A 16,969-nucleotide genomic window follows, 5' to 3' on the forward strand; every position below is an offset into this window, starting at 1 on the left:
TGGATTGGTGACAACACCCTTGGGGACACCCCTGGTGACAGCAGGGCCACCTTGGGTTGGTGACAATGACCACAGTGCCATCCCCAGTGCCACCAGGGCTTGGTGACAACATCCATGGGGACAGCAGAGCGTCACCCCCAATGCCAGCAGTGCCACCTCGGGCAGGTGACAGCACCCCCAGTGTCCCCGGTGTCCCCTGATGTCCCCCAGTGTCTGCCGTGTCCCCAATGTCTTCAGTGTCCCCCTGATGTCCCCAGTGTCCCCAGTGCCCCACGGTGTCCTCCTGGTGTCCCAATGTCCCGGATGTCCCCAATGCCCTCAATGCCCCCAATGTCCCCGATGTTCCCAGGTGTCTCCAGTGTCCTCAGTGTCCCAACTGTTCCCAGTGTCCCCAGTGCTCCTGACATCCCCAGTGCCCTCAATGTCCCCAATATCCCCAATGTCCCTGATGTCCCTGATGTCCTCAATGTCCCCAATGTCCCCAGTGTCCCCAGGTGTCCCCAGTGTCCCCAGGTGTCCCCAGTGTCCCCAGTGTCCCCTCACCTCCTGTAGGTGTCGGAGGCAGCAGTGCAGTGCAGGGCAGCGCAGCCTTTGCCATCAGTCCCCACTGTCACCAATGTCCCCAATGTCCCTGACACCCCCAATGTCCCCAATGTCCCCTGGCTGTCCCCAATGTCCCCAGGTGTCCCCAGGTGTCCCCAGTGTCCCCAGTGTCCCCAGTGTCCCCAGGTGTCCCCATTGTCCCCAGTGTCCCCAGGTGTCCCCAGTGTCCCCAGGTGTCCCCATTGTCCCCAATGTCCCCATTGTCCCCAGTGTCCCCAGGTGTCCCCAATGTCCCCAGTGTCCCCAGGTGTCCCCAGGTGTCCCCATTGTCCCCAGTGTCCCCAGGTGTCCCCAGGTGTCCCCAGTGTCCCCAGTGTCCCCAGGTGTCCCCAGGTGTCCCCAGTGTCCCCTCACCTCCTGTAGGTATCAGAAGCAGCAGCGTAGTGCAGGGCAGTGCAGCCCTTGCCGTCGGGCTCGTTGGCGCTGGCCCCGGCTGTCACCAGTGTCACCGTGCACTGGTAGCTGCCGTTGGCCGCCGCGTAGTGCAGGGGGGTCCTGGGGACACACGGGGGACAAACGGGGACACCGCGGGGTCAGGGGCTGGCCTGGAATGGGGGGGAGATCCCAAAAACCTGCCAGGACCTGTGGGAGCTCAGGGTACCCCGGGGACCCTTCCAGGACCTGTGGGAGCTCAGGGTAACCTGGGAACCCTTCCAGGACCTGTGGGAGCTCAGAGTAACCTGGGAACCCTTCCAGGACCTGTGGGAGCTCAGAGTAACCTGGGAACCCTTCCAGGACCTGTGGGAGCTCAGAGTAACCTGGGAACCCTTCCAGGACCTGTGGGAGCTCAGAGTAACCTGGGAACCCTTCCAGGACCTGAGGGAGCTCAGGGTAACCTGGGAACCCTTCCAGGACCTGTGGGAGCTCAGAGTAACCTGGGAACCCTTCCAGGACCTGTGGGAGCTCAGAGTAACCTGGGAACCCTTCCAGGACCTGTGGGAGCTCAGAGTAACCTGGGAACCCTTCCAGGACCTGTGGGAGCTCAGAGTAACCTGGGAACCCTTCCAGGACCTGTGGGAGCTCAGAGTAACCTGGGAACCCTTCCAGGACCTGTGGGAGCTCAGAGTAACCTGGGAACCCTTCCAGGACCTGTGGGAGCTCAGAGTAACCCGGGGACCCTTCCAGGACCTGTGGGAGCTCAGAGTAACCTGGGAACCCTTCCAGGACCCTCCCAGGACACCCCAGGAACCTGCCAGGACCTGAGGGAGCTCGGGGTAACCCGGGTAACCCTTCCAGGACCCTCCCAGGACACTCTGGGAACCCTTCTAGGACCCAGAAGGAGCCCAGGATACCCCAGGATCCTTCCAGGACCCAGCTGGGGCTCAGAACATTCTGGAAACCCTTCCAGGACCCTCCCAGGACACCCTGGAAACCCTTCCAGGACACTTCCAGAACCCATCTGGAGCTTAAAACACTCTGGAGACCCTTCCAGGACCCACGAGGAGCTCAGAACATTCTGGGAACCCTTCCAGGACCCTCTAAGGACACCTTGGAAACTCTTTTAGGACCCTCCCAGGACACCTCAGGAACCCTTCCAGGACCTGCAGTAGCCCAGGACACCCCAGCAACCCTTCCAGGACCCACAAGGAACTTGAAACATTCTGGAAACCCTTCCAGGACCCTCTCAGAATACCCTGGGAACCCTTCCAGTGCCCAATAGGAGCTCAAAATACCCTGGAAGCCCTTCCAGGACCTTCCCAGGACCCTTACAGGAATTTAGAACGTTCTGGAAACCCTTCCAGGACCATTTGGGATCCCTTCCAGGACCTGCAGTAGCCCAGGATCCCTCAGGAACCCTTCCAGGACCCTCCCAGGACTCATCAGAAGCCCAGGACACCCCGGAAATCCTTCCAGGACCCTCCAAGGACACCTCGGAAACTCTTTCAGGACCTTCCCAGGACCCTTTGGGATCCCTTCCAGGACCCAGCAGGGTGTCCCAGCCTCAGGGATTTTGGGGATTTTTGGGGATTTTTGGGGGGGATTTTTTGGGGATTTTTTGGGGATTTTTTGGGGGGATTTTTTGGGGGACTTTTGGGGAGATTTTTGGGGATTTTTTGGGGGATTTTGGGGGGGATTTTTGGGGATTTTTGGGGGGTTTTTTGGGGGATTTTTTGGGGGGATTTTTGGGATTTTTGGGGATTTTTGGGAATTTTTCGGATTTTTGGGGATTTTTTTTATTATTATTTTTGGGGAAATTTTTTTTTTATTTTTTGGGGATTTTTTTGGGGATTTTTTGGGGGGATTTTTTGGGGATTTTTGGGAGATTTTTGGGGATTTTTGGGGGGGATTTTTTGGGGGATTTTTTGGGGGATTTTTGGGAGATTTTTGGGGATTTTTGGGGGGGATTTTTTGGGGATATTTTGGGATTTTTTGGGGATTTTTGAGGGATTTTTGGGGGATTTTTGTGGGGATTTTTAGGGGGATTTTTTTTGGGGGGGGTTTTTTTTTTTTTTATTTTTTTGGGAGATTTTTTGGGATTTTTTTGGATTTTTTTGAGGATTTTTTTGGGGATTTTTGGGGGGATTTTTTGGATTTTTTTGGGGGGATTTTTTGGGGATTTTTTTGGGGATTTTTGGGAGATTTTTGGAGATTTTTGGGGGATTTTTGGGGGGATTTTTTGGGGGAATTTTTTGGGGATTTTGGGGGGATTTTTTGGGGGGATTTTTTGGGGATTCTTTGGGGGGATTTTGGGGGATTTTTTGGGGGATTTTTTGGGGGATTTTGGGGGATTTTTTGGGGATTTTTGGGGGGATTTTTTGGGGATTTTTTGGATTTTTGGGGAATTTTTTTATTATTATTTTTGGGGAATTTTTTTTTATTATTATTTTTTGGGGATTTTTGGGGGGATTTTTTGGGGATTTTTGGAGGATTTTGGGGGGGATTTTTTGGGGGGATTTTTTGGTATTTTTGGGGATTTTTTGGGGTTTTTTGGGGGGTTTTTTTGGGGTATTTTGGGGATTTTTGAGCCCCTCTCACCTCCCGAACTTGTCCCTCCTGCGCAGGTCGGCGCCGCTGCTCAACAGCAGGTTCAGACATTCCACGTTCCTGCAGGACAGGGGGACAAATGTCACCTTGGGGACACAAAAATGTCACCAGGGACCCCAAAATGTCCCCCAGGCAAACAAAAATGTCACCTCAGGTACCCAAAGTGTCACCAGGGACCCAAAAATGTCCCCTCAGGGACCCAAAAATGTCCCTCACAGACCCCAAAATGTCCTTCAGGGACCCAAAATGTCCTTCAGGGACCCAAAAATGTTCCCAGGTACCCAGAAATGTCCCCCAGGCACAAAAAAATGTCACCTCAGGGACCCAAAAATGTTCCCAGGTGCCCCAAAATGTCCTTCAGGTACCCAAAGTGTCACCTCAGGGACGCCAAAAATGTCCCTCAGGGACCCCAAATGTCACCTCAGGGATCCAGAAATGTCACCTCAGGGACCCAAAGTATCCCCCTGACACCCAGGTGTGTCCCCAGGTGTCCCCAGGTGTGTCCCCATGTCCCCAGGTGTGTCCCCAGGTGTCCCCAGGTGTCCCCAGGTGTGTTTTTACCCCCCAGAGGCAGCGGCGTGCAGGCAGGTCCTGCCCAGGCTGTCCCCAGGTGTCCCCAGGTGTGTCCCCAGGTGTCCCCAGGTGTGTCCCCATGTCCCCAGGTGTCCCAGGTGTGTTTTTACCCCCCAGAGGCAGCGGCGTGCAGGCAGGTCCTGCCCAGGCTGTCGGGGGTGTTGATGTCGAAGCCGGCCGAGAGAACGTGCTCATTGCTCAGCGAGGACACGATGCTGTACAACTGACCTGGGGAAAAACACGGATTTTTATGGGGTTTTATGGGTTTTTAATGGGGTTTTAATGGGGTTTTTATGGTTTTTTTATGTGTCAGCAAGGACAGGATTGTGGCAGTTTTGTCAGACACAGAAATCAGAGATTTGGGTTTTTTTATGGGGTTTGTTATGTGTCACCGAGGACACAATGCTGTACAACTGAGCTGGGACAGAAATTTGGGTTAGAAATCACAGATTTGGGGTTTTTATGGGGTTTGTTATGTGTCACTGAGGACACGATGCTGTACAACTGAGCTGGGACAGAAATCACAGATTTTTATGGGGTTTTTTTGGGGTTTTTATGGGGTTTGTTATGTGTCAGCGAGGACATGATGCTGTACTACTGAGCTGGGACAGAAATTTGGGGTTTTTATGGGGTTTTAATGGGATTTGTTATGTGAAACTGAGGACACGATGCTGTACAACTGACCTGGGGTGGAAATTTGGGTTAGAAATCACAGATTTGGGGTTTTTATAGGGTTTTTATGGGGTTTGTTATGTATTGGCAAGGACAGGTTTGTGTCAGTTTTGTCAGACACAGAAATCACAGATTTGGGGTTTTTTATGAACAGCGAGAACACGATGCTGTACAACTGACCTGGGGATCACAGAGAAATTTGGGTTTTTATGAGGTTTTTATAGGGTTTTTATGGGGTTTGTGATGTGTCAGTGAGGACACGATGCTGTACAACTGACCTGGGACAGAAATTTGGGTTAGAAATCACAGATTTGGGGGTTTTTGTGGGGTCACCTGGGTGTGGCTGGCATGGGGACAAGATGGGGACAGAGGGAGGACAGAGTGGAGACAGGGCGGGGATAGGGGTGGTGACAGGAGCAGGAGACAGGGTGGGATGGGGTGGCAACAGAGTGGGGACAGGATGGGGACAGGGATGGGGACAGGGATGGCGACAGGGTGGGGACAAGGTGGGGACAAGGTGGGGACAAGGCGGGGACAAGGCGGGGCCACTGGGGGACATGCAGGGGACAGGCAGGGGACATTGGAGACAGTGGAGACAGGCTGGGGACACTGGGGACAGGCAGGGGACAGTGGGGACAGAGTGGGGACAGGCAGGGGAGAGTGAGGACAGGGTGGGGACAAGGAGGAGACACTGGGGACAGGATGAGGACAGGCAGGGGACATTGGGGACAGATGGGGACAAGCAGGGGACAGGCTGGGATAGGGAGGGGACAAGGTGGGACAGGGCAGGGACATGGAGTGGACAGGGAGGGGACAGAGGGAGGACATGGTGGGGACAGCGGGGACAGGCAGGGGACAAGGAGGGGACATTGGGGACAGGGAGGGGACACTGGGGACAGGATGGGGACAGGCAGGGGACAGGAGGGAGGACAGGGCTGGGACAGTGAGGACAGGCAGGGGACAGAGTGGAGACAGGTTAGGGCCAGTGTGGGGACACTGGGGGACAGGATGGGGACAGGCAGGGGACAGGAGAGGACAGTGGGGACAGCAGGGACAGGCAGGGGACACTGGGGACACTGACAACAGGCAGGGGACAGTGGGGACATTGGAGACAGGCAGGGGACAAGGAGAGGACACTGAGGACAGCGGGGACAGGCAGGGGACAGGCTGGGGACAGAGTGGAGACAGGTTGTGGCCAGTGTGGGGACACTGGGGACAGGATGGGGACAGGCAGGGGACACAGGGGACAGGCAGGGGACACTGGGGACAGGCAGGGGACACAGGGACACTGGGGACAGGATGGGGACAGGCAGGGGACACTGGGGACACAGGGACACCGGGGACAGGCACCTGAGGAAAGCAGCTTGCGGCAGCAGTCGGAGAAGCCGAAGAGAACGGCCAAGTGCAGCGGGAACATGTCGTGGATGCCACGCCTGGGGGAGACCAGGGGGTCAGCGCCCCAAAAACCTCACAGGGCACCCCAAAAACTGCCCAGGAGACCCCAAAACCCACCCAGGGCACCCCAAAAGCCACCCAGGACACCCCAAAACCCTCCCAGGACACCCCAAAACCTGCCCAGGGCACCCCAAAAACCACCCAGGGCACCCCAAAACCTGCCCAGGGCACCCCAAAAACCACCCAGGGCACCCCAAGACCCACCCAGGACACCCCAGAAACCTTCCAGGACCCTCCCAGGACACCCTGGAAACTCTTCCAGGACCCAGAACATCCTGCAAATCCTTCCAGGACCCTCCCAGGACACCCAAAACCCCTTCCAGGACCCAGAACATTCTAGAAACTCTCACAGAACACCCCAAAACCCTTCCAGGACATCCCAGCACCCTCCCAGGACCCAAAACATTCTGGAAACTCTTCCAGGTCGCCCCAGAACCCTTCCAGGACCCAGAACCCTTCCAGGACCCAGCAGGAGCCCAGAACACCCCAAAAATCCTTCCAAGACCCTTGAAACCCTTCCAGGACCTTCCCAGGACACCCAAAAACCCTTCCAGGACCCTCCCTGGACATCCCCAAACCCTCCCAGGTCCTGCAGCAGCCCAGAAGGTCCTGGAAGGTTCTGGAAGGTCCCAGAAAACCCTGGAAGGCTCCAAAAGGTCCTAGAAGGCTCCAGAAGGTTTTGGAAGGCCCCTGGAAGGTCCTGGAAGATCCTGGAATGCACCAAAAAGTCCTGGAAGGTCCTGGAAGGCCCCAGAATGCCCTGGCAGGTCCCAGAAGGTCCTGGAAGGTCCCAGAAGGCTCTGGAAGGTCCTGGAAGGCTCTGGGAAGTCCCAGAAGGCTCCAGAAGGTCCTGGAAGGTCCTGGAAGGCTCCGGAAGGCCCTGGCAGGTCCCAGAAGACCCTGGAAGGTCCTGGAAGGCCCCATAAAGCTCCAGAAGGCCCTAGAACACCCCATAAGGTCCCAGAAGGTCCCGGAAGGCCCCAGAAGGTTCCAGAAGGTCCCAGAAGGCCCCAGAAGGCTCCAAAAGGTCCTGGAAGGTTCTGGAACACCCCAGAAGGTCCTGGAAGGTCCCAGAATGCCCTGGAAGGTCCTGACAGGTCCTGGAAGGTCCCAGAACACCCCAGAAGGTCTCGGAAGGTTCTGGAATGTCCCGGAAGGCCCCAGAAGGTTTTGGAACACCCCAGAAGACCCTGGAACGTTCTGGCAAGTCCCAGAAGGCCCCGGAAGGTCCTGGAAGGTCCCAGAAGGCCCCAGAAAGCTCTGGAAGGTCCCAGAAGGTCCTGGAAGGCTCCAGAACACTCCAGAAGGCCCTGGAAGGTCCTGGAAGGTCCCACAAGGCCCCAGAAAGCTCTGGAAGGCCCTGGAAGATCCCGGAAGGCCCTAGATGGCCCCAAAAGGTCCCGGAAGGTCCTGACAGGTCCTGGAAGGCCCCAGATGGCCCCAAAAGGTCCCGGAAGGTCCCGACAGGTCCTGGAAGGCTCTGCTCTCACCTGGCAGTGTCAGCACCGTTGGTCATTAAGGTACTAATGAGCAGCTCGTGCCCGTAGCGCGCGGCCACGTGCAGGGGCGTGTTCCCAAAACGGTCGGCGCAGTCGATCTCGCTGCCTGCGGGGACCAAAGGGTTAATGGGATTACCAATGTTCCTGGAATTCCCAGAATTCCTGGGATTCCCAACGTTCCTGAACCCGGAATTCCCAGAATTCCCAGGAATCCCCAACATTCCTGAACCCAGATTCATGGGATTCCCAACGTTCCTGATCCCGGAATTCAGGGAATTCCCAGAATTCCCAGGGATTCCCAAGGCTCCTGATCCTGGAATTCCCACCCCAGGGACAGCCCAGGGATCCCCAACACTCCTGATCCCGAATTCATGGAATTCCCAGCATTCCTGACCCGGAATTCCCAACACGTCTGATCCCGAATTCATGGAGTTCCTAACATTTCTGATTCAGAATTCATGGAATTCCCAATGTTCCTGATCCTGGGATTCACAGAATTCCCAGGATTCCCAATGCTCCTGATCCCGAATTCCCAGAATTCCCAACATGTCTGATCCCGGATTCATGGAATTCCCAACATCCCTGATCCCCAATTCACGGGATTCCTAATATTCCTGATCCAGAATTCAGGGAATTCCCAATGTTCCTGATCATGGGAGTCATGGAATTCCCAGTGCTCCTGATCCCCAATTCATGGAATTCATGGAATTCCCAACATTCCTGACCTGGAATTCACGGGATTCCCAAAGCTCCTGATCCCAAATTCAGGGAAATCCCAATGCTCCTGATACCGTGATTTTATGGAATTCCCAACACTCCTGATCCCCAATTCATGGAATTCCCGGAACTCCCAAAGCTCCTGATCCCGGGATTCATGGGATTCCCGGTATTCCCAACATTCCTGATCCCAAATTCAGGGAATTCCCAGTGCTCCTGATCCTGGGATTCATGGGATTTCCCAATGCTTCTGATCCCAGAATTCAGGGAATTCCCAGAATTCCCAGGGATTCCCAACCCTCCTGATCCCAAATTCATGGAATTCATGGAACTCCCAGTGCTCCTGATCCCCAATTCCCAGGATACACAGGGCTCCTGATCCTGGGATTCATGGAATTCCCAACATTCCTGATCCCAAATTCAGGGAATTCCAGGTGCTCTTGATCATGGGATTCATGGGATTCCCAACATTCCTGATCCCAAATTCAGGGAATTCCCAGGATTCTCAATGCTCCTGATCCTGGGATTCATGGAATTCCTGGGATTCTCAATGTTTCTGATCCCAAATTCATGGGATTCATGGGATTCCCAACATTCCTGATCCCGAATTCCTGGAATTCCCAATGCTCCTGATCGTGGGATTCATGGAATTCCCACCCCAGGGACAGCCCAGGGATCTCCGACATTCCTGATCCAGAATTCCCAGGATTCCCACTGCTCCTGACCCCCAATTCATGGAATTCCCAGCCCATTTGATCCCGAATTCAGGGAATTCCTGGAATTCCCAATGCGTCTGATCCCAAATTCATGGAATTCATGGAATCCCCAACTTCCTGATCCCAAATTCATGGAATTCCCAGTGCTCTTGATCATGGGATTCCCGGGATTCCCAACATTCCTGATCCCGAATTCCCGGGATTCCCGACGCTCCTGATCCCCAATTCATGGGATTCTCGGGATTCATGGGATTCCCAGTGCTCTTCATCCCCAATTCCCGGGATACACAGGGCTCCTGATCCCAAATTCATGGAATTCTCAACGTTCCTGATCCCGAATTCAGGGAATTCCCAACGCTTCTGATCCCAAATTCATGGAATTCCTGGGATTCCCAATGCTCCTGATCCTGAATTAATGGAATTCCCAACATTCCTGATCCAGAATTCACGGAATTCCCAACACGTCTGATCCCGAATTCATGGAGTTCCTAACATTCCTGATCCAGAATTCACGGAATTCCCAACACTCCAGATCCCAAATTCCCACCCCAGGGACATCCCAGGGATCCCCAACACTCCTGATCCCGAATTCATGGAATTCATGAAATTCCCAACATTCCTGACCCAGAATTCACGGAATTCCCAACACTCCAGATCCCGAATTCATGGAGTTCCTAACATTTCTGATTCAGAATTCATGGAATTCCCAATGTTCCTGATCCTGGGATTCACAGAATTCCCAGGATTCCCAATGCTCCTGATCCCCAATTCATGGAATTCCCGACACTCCCGATCATGGGATTCATGGAATTCCCAACATCCCTGATCTGGAATTAATGGAATTCCCAAAACTCCTGATCCCGAATTTATGGAATTCCCGGGATTCCCAACGCTCTTGATCCGGAATTCATGGAATTCCCGGGATTCCAAACACATCTGATCCCAAACTCATGGAATTCCCAACATCCCTGATCCCGAATTCACAGGATTCCTAATATCCCTGATCCAGAATTCAGGGAATTCCCAATGTTCCTGATCATGGGATTCATGGAATTCCCAGTGCTCCTGATCTCCAATTCATGGAATTCATGGGATTCTCAACATTCCTGATCCAGGATTCATGGAATTCCCAACATTCCTGACCTGGAATTCACGGGATTCCCAAAGCTCCTGATCCTGAATTCACAGAATTCCCAATGCTCCTGATCCTGGATGAATGGAATTTCTGGGATTCCTAATGCTCCTGATCCCCAATTCAGGGAATTCCCAACATTCCTGATCCCAAATTCAGGGAATTCCTGGAATTCCCAATGCTCCTGATCTGGAATTCGTGGAATTCACAAGATTCCCAGCGCTCCTGATCCCCAATTCATGAAGTTCCCAACACTCCAGATCCCAAATTCCCACCCCAAGGACAGCCCAGGGATCCCAGACACTCCTGATCTGGAATTCAGGGAATTCCCAGAATTCCCAGGGATTCCCAAAGCTCCTGATCCCGAATTCAGGGAATTCCCAATGTTCCTGATCCCGGGATTCATGGGATTCCCACCCCAGGGATCCCCGACATTCCTGATCCGGAATTCCCAGCACTCCTGATCCCAAATTCATGGAATTCCCAGGATTCTCAATGCTCCTGATCCTGGGATTCATGGAATTCCTGGGATTCCCAACATTCCTGATCCCCAATTCCATGGAATTCATGGGATTCCAAACTTCCTGATCCCAAATTCAGGGAATTCCCAGTGCTCCTGATCGTGGGATTCATGGAATTCCCAACGCTCCTGATCCTGAATTCATGGAATTCCCAGGATTCTCAACATTCCTGATCCAGGATTCACGGGATTCCCAACATTTCTGATCCCAAATTAATGGAGTTCCTAACATTTCTGATTCAGAATTCATGGAATTCCCAATATTCCTGATCCTGGGATTCACAGAATTCCCAGGATTCCCAATGCTCCTGATCCCCAATTCATGGAATTCCCAACATCCCTGATCTGGAATTAATGGAATTCCCAAAACTCCTGATCCCGAATTCATGGAATTCCCGGAACTCCCAACGCTCCTGATCCTGGGATTCATGGAATTCCCACCCCAGGGATCCCCAACATTCCTGATCCAGAATTCAGGGAATTCCCAACGCTCCTGATCGTGGGATTCATGGAATTCCCGGGATTCTCAATGCTCCTGATCCCCAATTCCATGGAATTTCCGGGGTTCCGAAAATTCCTGATCCCCAATTCACGGAATTCCCAGGATTCCCAATGCTCTTGATCTGGAATTCATGGAATTCCCGGGATTCCAAACACATCTGATCCCGAACTCATGGAATTCCCAACATCCCTGATCCGGAATTCAGGGAATTCCCAACTTCCTGATCCCCAATTCATGGAATTCACGGGGATCCCTGACATTCCTGGAATGATGATCCGGAATTCCCGGAATTCCCAGGGATCCCCAATGCTCCTGATCCTGAATTCACAGAATTCCCAACACTCCTGATCATGGGATTCATGGGATTCCCAAAACTCTTGATCCCAAATTCATGGAATTCCCAACATCCCTGATCCCCAATTCATGGGATTCCTAATATTCCTGATCCAGAATTCAGGGAATTCCCAATGCTCCTGGTCCCAAATTCATGGAATTCCCAGTGCTCCTGATCATGGGAATCATGGAATTCCCACCCCAGGGACAGCCCAGGGATCCCAGACACTCCTGATCCCAAATTCATGGAAGTCCCAGGATTCCCAAAGCTCCTGATCCTGAATTCCCAGGGATGAGGGTTTGGGAAGGTGTGAACCCCCTCCCAAGTTCCCAAAATCCAGGAATGAGGGTTTGGGAAGGTGTTGAACCCCTCCCAAGCTCCCAAAATCTGGGATGAGGGTTTGGGAAGGTGTCAAATCCCTCTCAAGTTCCCAAAATCCAGGAATGAGGCAGGAATGAGAATTTGGGAAGGCGTGAACCCCCTCCTGAATTCCCAAAATCCGGGATGAGGGTTTGAGAAAGTCTGAACTCCCTTCTGAATTCCCAAAATCCACCATGGGGTGGGGATGAGGGTTTGGGAAGGTGTGAACCCCCTCCTGAGCTCCCAAAATCTGGGATGAGGGTTTGGGGTGGTCTAAATCCCCTCCTGAATTCCCAAAATCCAGGATGAGGGTTTGAGAAGTTCTGAATCCCCTCCTGAATTCCCAAAATCCAGGAATGAAGGTTTGGGAAGGGCTAAATCCCCTCCTGAATTCCCAAAATCCAGGAATGGAGCAGGAATAAGGATTAGGGAAGGGCTGAACCCCCTCCCCGAATTCCCAAAATCCAGGAATGAGGGTTTGGGAAGGTCTGAACCCCCTCCTGAGCTCCCAAAATCCGGGATGAGGGTTTGGGAGGTGTCAAACCCCTCCCAAGTTCCCAAAATCCAGGAATGAGGGTTTGGGAAGGTCTGAACTCCCTCCCTGAATTCCCAAAATCCAGGATGAGGGTTTGAGAAGTTCTGAACCCCCTCCTGAATTCCCAAAATCCAGGACAGGATGGGAATAAGGGTTTGGGAAGGTGTGAACCCCCTCCCTGAATTCCCAAAATCTGGGAATGAGGGTTTGGGAAGGTGTCAAACCCCTCCCAAATTCCCAAAATCCAGGAATGAGGGTCTGGGAAGGTGTCAAACCCCTCCCAAGCTCCCAAAATCTGGGATGAGGGTCTGGGAAGGTGTCAAACCCCTCCCAAGCTCCCAAAATCTGGGATGAGGGTCTGGGAAGGTGTCAAACCCCTCCCAAGCTCCCAAAATCTGGGATGAGGGTTTGGGAAGGTCTAAATCCCCTCCCAAGATCCCAAAATCTGGGATGAGGGTCTGGGAAGGTGTCAAACCCCTCCCAAGCTCCCAAAATCCAGGATGAGGGTTTGGGAAGGTCTGAACCCCCTCCCAAGTTCCCAAAATCCAGGATGAGGCACCGACCGTTCTGGATGAGGATCTGCGAGCGCGTGAAGCGGCCGTGGATCGCTGCCATGTGCAGGGGGCTCTTCCCTTCCTTGCTCTGCAGGAAACAACCCCAAAAACACCCGGGGGGGGTCAGAAATATCCCAAAACCTTCCCCAAAACATCCCCAAAAACACCCGGGGGGGGTCAGTGACAGCCCAAAACCTTCCCCAAAACATCCCCAAAACCTTCCCCAAAAAACACCCAGGGGGGATCAGCAACATCCCAAAATCCTCCCCCAAAAACCCCCAGGTGGGGCTCAGCCACATCCCAAAACCTTCCCAAAAAACCTTCCCCAAAAACAGCCGTGGGGGGGTCAATGACACCCCAAAATCTTCCCCTAAAATCCCCCAAAGCTCCCAGGTAAGGCTCAGCCACATCCCAAAACCTTCCCCAAAATATCCCCAAAACCTTCCCCCAAAAACACCCGGGGGGGATCAGCAACATCCCAAAAACCTTCCCCAAAAACCCAACCCCAGGTGAGGATCAGCCACACCCCAAACCCTGAGGGTTTCAAGGACCCCCCACCTGGAAGTTGACGTTGGCACCATTGCTGACCAGGATCCTGTCCCATGTCCCCAAACCCCAAACCCAAACCCCAAACTCGAGGATTATCACCTGGAAGTTGACGTCGGCGCCGTCGTTGACCACGATCCCCAAACCCCAAACCCAAACCCCAGACCCCAAACCCCAAAGGACCCCACACCTGGAAGTTGACACTGGTGCCATTGCTGACCAGGATCCTGTCCCAGGTCCCCAAACCCCAAACCCCAGACCCCAAACCCCAAAATCCCACACCTGGAAGTTGATATCAGCACCACTGCTGACCAGGATCCTGTCCCACATCCCCAAACCCCAAACCCCAAACTCCTTGGGGTTTCAAGGATCCCACACCTGGAAGTTGACATTGGCGCTGTTGTTGACCAGGATCCTGTCCCACATCTCCAAACCCAAACCCAAACCCCAAGGACCGTCACCTGGAAGTTGACATCAGCACCACTGTTGACCAGGATCCCCAAACCCCAAACCCAAACCCAAACCCCAAGGACTATCACCTGGAAGTTGACGTTGGCACCATTGTTGACCAGGATCCCCAAACCCCAACCCCAAACCCCAAAGACCCCACACCTGGAAGTTGACATTGGTGCCGTTGTTGAGCAGGATCCCCAAACCCAAACCCCAAACCCCAAACCCAAACCCCAGACCCCAAACCCAAAGGCCCCACACCTGGAAGATGACATCAGCGCCGTTGTTGACCAGGATCTCCAAACCCAAACCCCAAACCCCAAGGCCCCACACCTGGAAGTTGACATCGGCGCCGTTGTTGACCAGGATCTCCAAACCCCAAACCCCAAACCCAAAGGCCCCACACCTGGAAGTTGACGTTGGCACCATTGTTGACCAGGATCCCCAAACCCCAACCCCAAACCCCAAAGACCCCACACCTGGAAGTTGACATTGGTGCCGTTGTTGAGCAGGATCCCCAAACCCCAAACCCTGAGGATTATCACCTGGAAGTTGACGTCGGTGCCGTTGTTGACCAGGATCCCCAAACCCAATCCCCAAACCCCAAACCCTGAGGACTGTCACCTGGAAGTTGACATTGGTGCCGTTGTTGACCAGGATCCCCAAACCCCAAACCCCAAGGACTGTCACCTGGAAGTTGACGTCGGCGCCGTTGTTGACCAGGATCCCCAAACCCAATCCCCAAACCCCAAACCCCGAGGACTGTCACCTGGAAGTTGACGTCGGCGCCGTTGTTGACCAGGATCTCCAGGCACAGGGCGCCGTTGGTGGAGACGGCGGCGAAGTGCAGGGGGGTGAAGCCCTTGTCGTTGGGCTGGTTGACGTTGGCCCCCACGTTGACCAGCTCGTTGGCCACGGCGTCCTGGCCCATGTAGCAGGCGATGTGCAGGGCCGTGTTCCCAAAGGAGTTGGGCTCGTCGATCTGCGGGGGAGACGGAGACGGGGGTAAATCCATGGGATCCGTCCATGGGATCCATCCGTGGGATCCATCTGATCCATCCATGGGATCTGTACATGGGATCCATCTGTGGGATCCGTCCATGGGATCCGTCTGTGGGATCCTCAGGAATTGTGGGATCCATCCATGGGATCCATCCATGGGATCCATGGGGTCAAAGGGAACCATCCATGGGGTCCATCCATGGGATCCACAGGATTCATCCATGGGATCCCTCCGCGGGATCCATGGGATCCATCCATGGGATCCATTCGTGGGATCCATCCACAGGATCTGTGGGATCTATCCATAGGATTAATGGGATACATGCGATCCATCCATGGGATCCATCCGTGGGGTCCTTCTATGGGATCCACAGGATCCATGGAATCCATCCATGGGATACATCCGTGGGATCCATCCATGGGATCCATGGGATTGATGGGATCTATCTGTGGGATCCATCCATGGGATCTGTGGGATCTATCAGTGGGATCCATCCATGGGATCCACGAGACTCATGGGATCCACCCATGGGATCCATCCAAGGGACCCACAGGATCTGTGGGATCCATCCATGGGATTTGTGGGATATACGGGATCCATCCATGGGGTCCATCCATGGGATCCACAGGATTCATCCATGGGATCCATCCATGGGATTCATCCGTGGGAATCACCCATGGGATCAATCCAGGGATCCACAGGATGTGTGGAATCCATCCACGGGATCCATGAGACTCATGGGATCCATCCATGGGATCCACAGGATCTGTGGAATCCACCCACAGGGTCCATTCGTGGGATCTATCCAAGGGATCCACCAGTGGTATCCATCCACGGAATCCATCTGTGGGATCCATCCACAGGATCCATGAGACTTCATGGGATCCATCCACAGGATCCACAGGATTAATCCATGGGATCAATCCAAGGGATCCATCAGTGAGATCTATCCAGGAGATCCATATATGGGATCTGTGGAATCCATCCATGGGATCCATCAGTGGGATCCACATGATCTATGGGATCCATCCATGGGATCCACAAGATTTGGGGTTTGGGATGGGCAAAGGGGATGAGCAGAAACCAAAAGGTTCTGTCACCACCCTGGGATCCTGTCACTGTCCATCCTGTCACCGTCCCTCCTGTCACTGTCCTGGGATCCTGTCACGTCCCTCCTGTCACCGTCCCTCCTGTCACCGTCCCTCCCGTCACTGTCCCTCCTGTCACTACCCACAGATCCTGTCACCACCCCGGGTTCCTGTCACTGTCCATCCTGTCACTGTCCCTCCTGTCACTGTCCCTCCTGTCACTGTCCTGGGATCCTGTCACTGTCCCTCCTGTCACTGTCCCTCCTGTCACCACCCCGGGTTCCTGTCACCATCCCGAGTGAAGGAATGCGGTTCATGGATCTGTGGGAGCAACAGAGTCCAGAGGATTTGGGGATTCAGGGAGCAAAAAGGCAACTGAGAACCAGCCAGGGCTCCTGGCACCAGCCAGGGGGAAGGAATTTGGTTCCTTGATCTCAGAGATCAAGAAAATCCAGAGGATTTGGGATTTGGGAGGGAAAAAGGCAACTGAGAACTACCCAGGGGAAGGAATTTGGTTCCTTCATCTCAGGGATCAACAAAATCCAGAGGATTTGGGATTTAGGAAGAAAAAAGGCACCCAGGGCTCCTGTCACTGCTCAGGGTGACAGAATTCAGTTCATGGATCTGTGGAAGCAACAGAGTCCAGAGGATTTGGGATTTAGGAGGGAAAAAGGCAACTGAAAACCAGACAGGGGAAGGGCTTTGGTTCCTTCATCTCAGGAATC

At 53.8% G+C, this 16,969-nt stretch overlaps 1 protein-coding gene across 1 annotated transcript in view; it reads right to left on the reverse strand.

Annotated features, from left to right (window-relative positions):
- Nucleotides 1–16,969, reverse strand: part of ANKRD52 (ankyrin repeat domain 52) — a 72,234-nt gene that overhangs the window by 33,786 nt on the left and 21,479 nt on the right. Inside the window, exons 9-15 of the mRNA XM_083880990.1 lie at nucleotides 14,923–15,135; nucleotides 13,167–13,245; nucleotides 7,779–7,893; nucleotides 6,184–6,266; nucleotides 4,272–4,389; nucleotides 3,580–3,648; nucleotides 958–1,098 (exon numbers count right to left, since the gene is read on the reverse strand). Coding sequence (XP_083737116.1) covers nucleotides 958–1,098; nucleotides 3,580–3,648; nucleotides 4,272–4,389; nucleotides 6,184–6,266; nucleotides 7,779–7,893; nucleotides 13,167–13,245; nucleotides 14,923–15,135 — 818 coding nt within the window. The remainder of the gene's footprint in view (nucleotides 1–957; nucleotides 1,099–3,579; nucleotides 3,649–4,271; nucleotides 4,390–6,183; nucleotides 6,267–7,778; nucleotides 7,894–13,166; nucleotides 13,246–14,922; nucleotides 15,136–16,969) is intronic.

Source organism: Zosterops lateralis (genome assembly GCF_965231275.1).
Source record: "Zosterops lateralis genome assembly, chromosome: 32".
NCBI lineage: Eukaryota > Metazoa > Chordata > Aves > Passeriformes > Zosteropidae > Zosterops > Zosterops lateralis.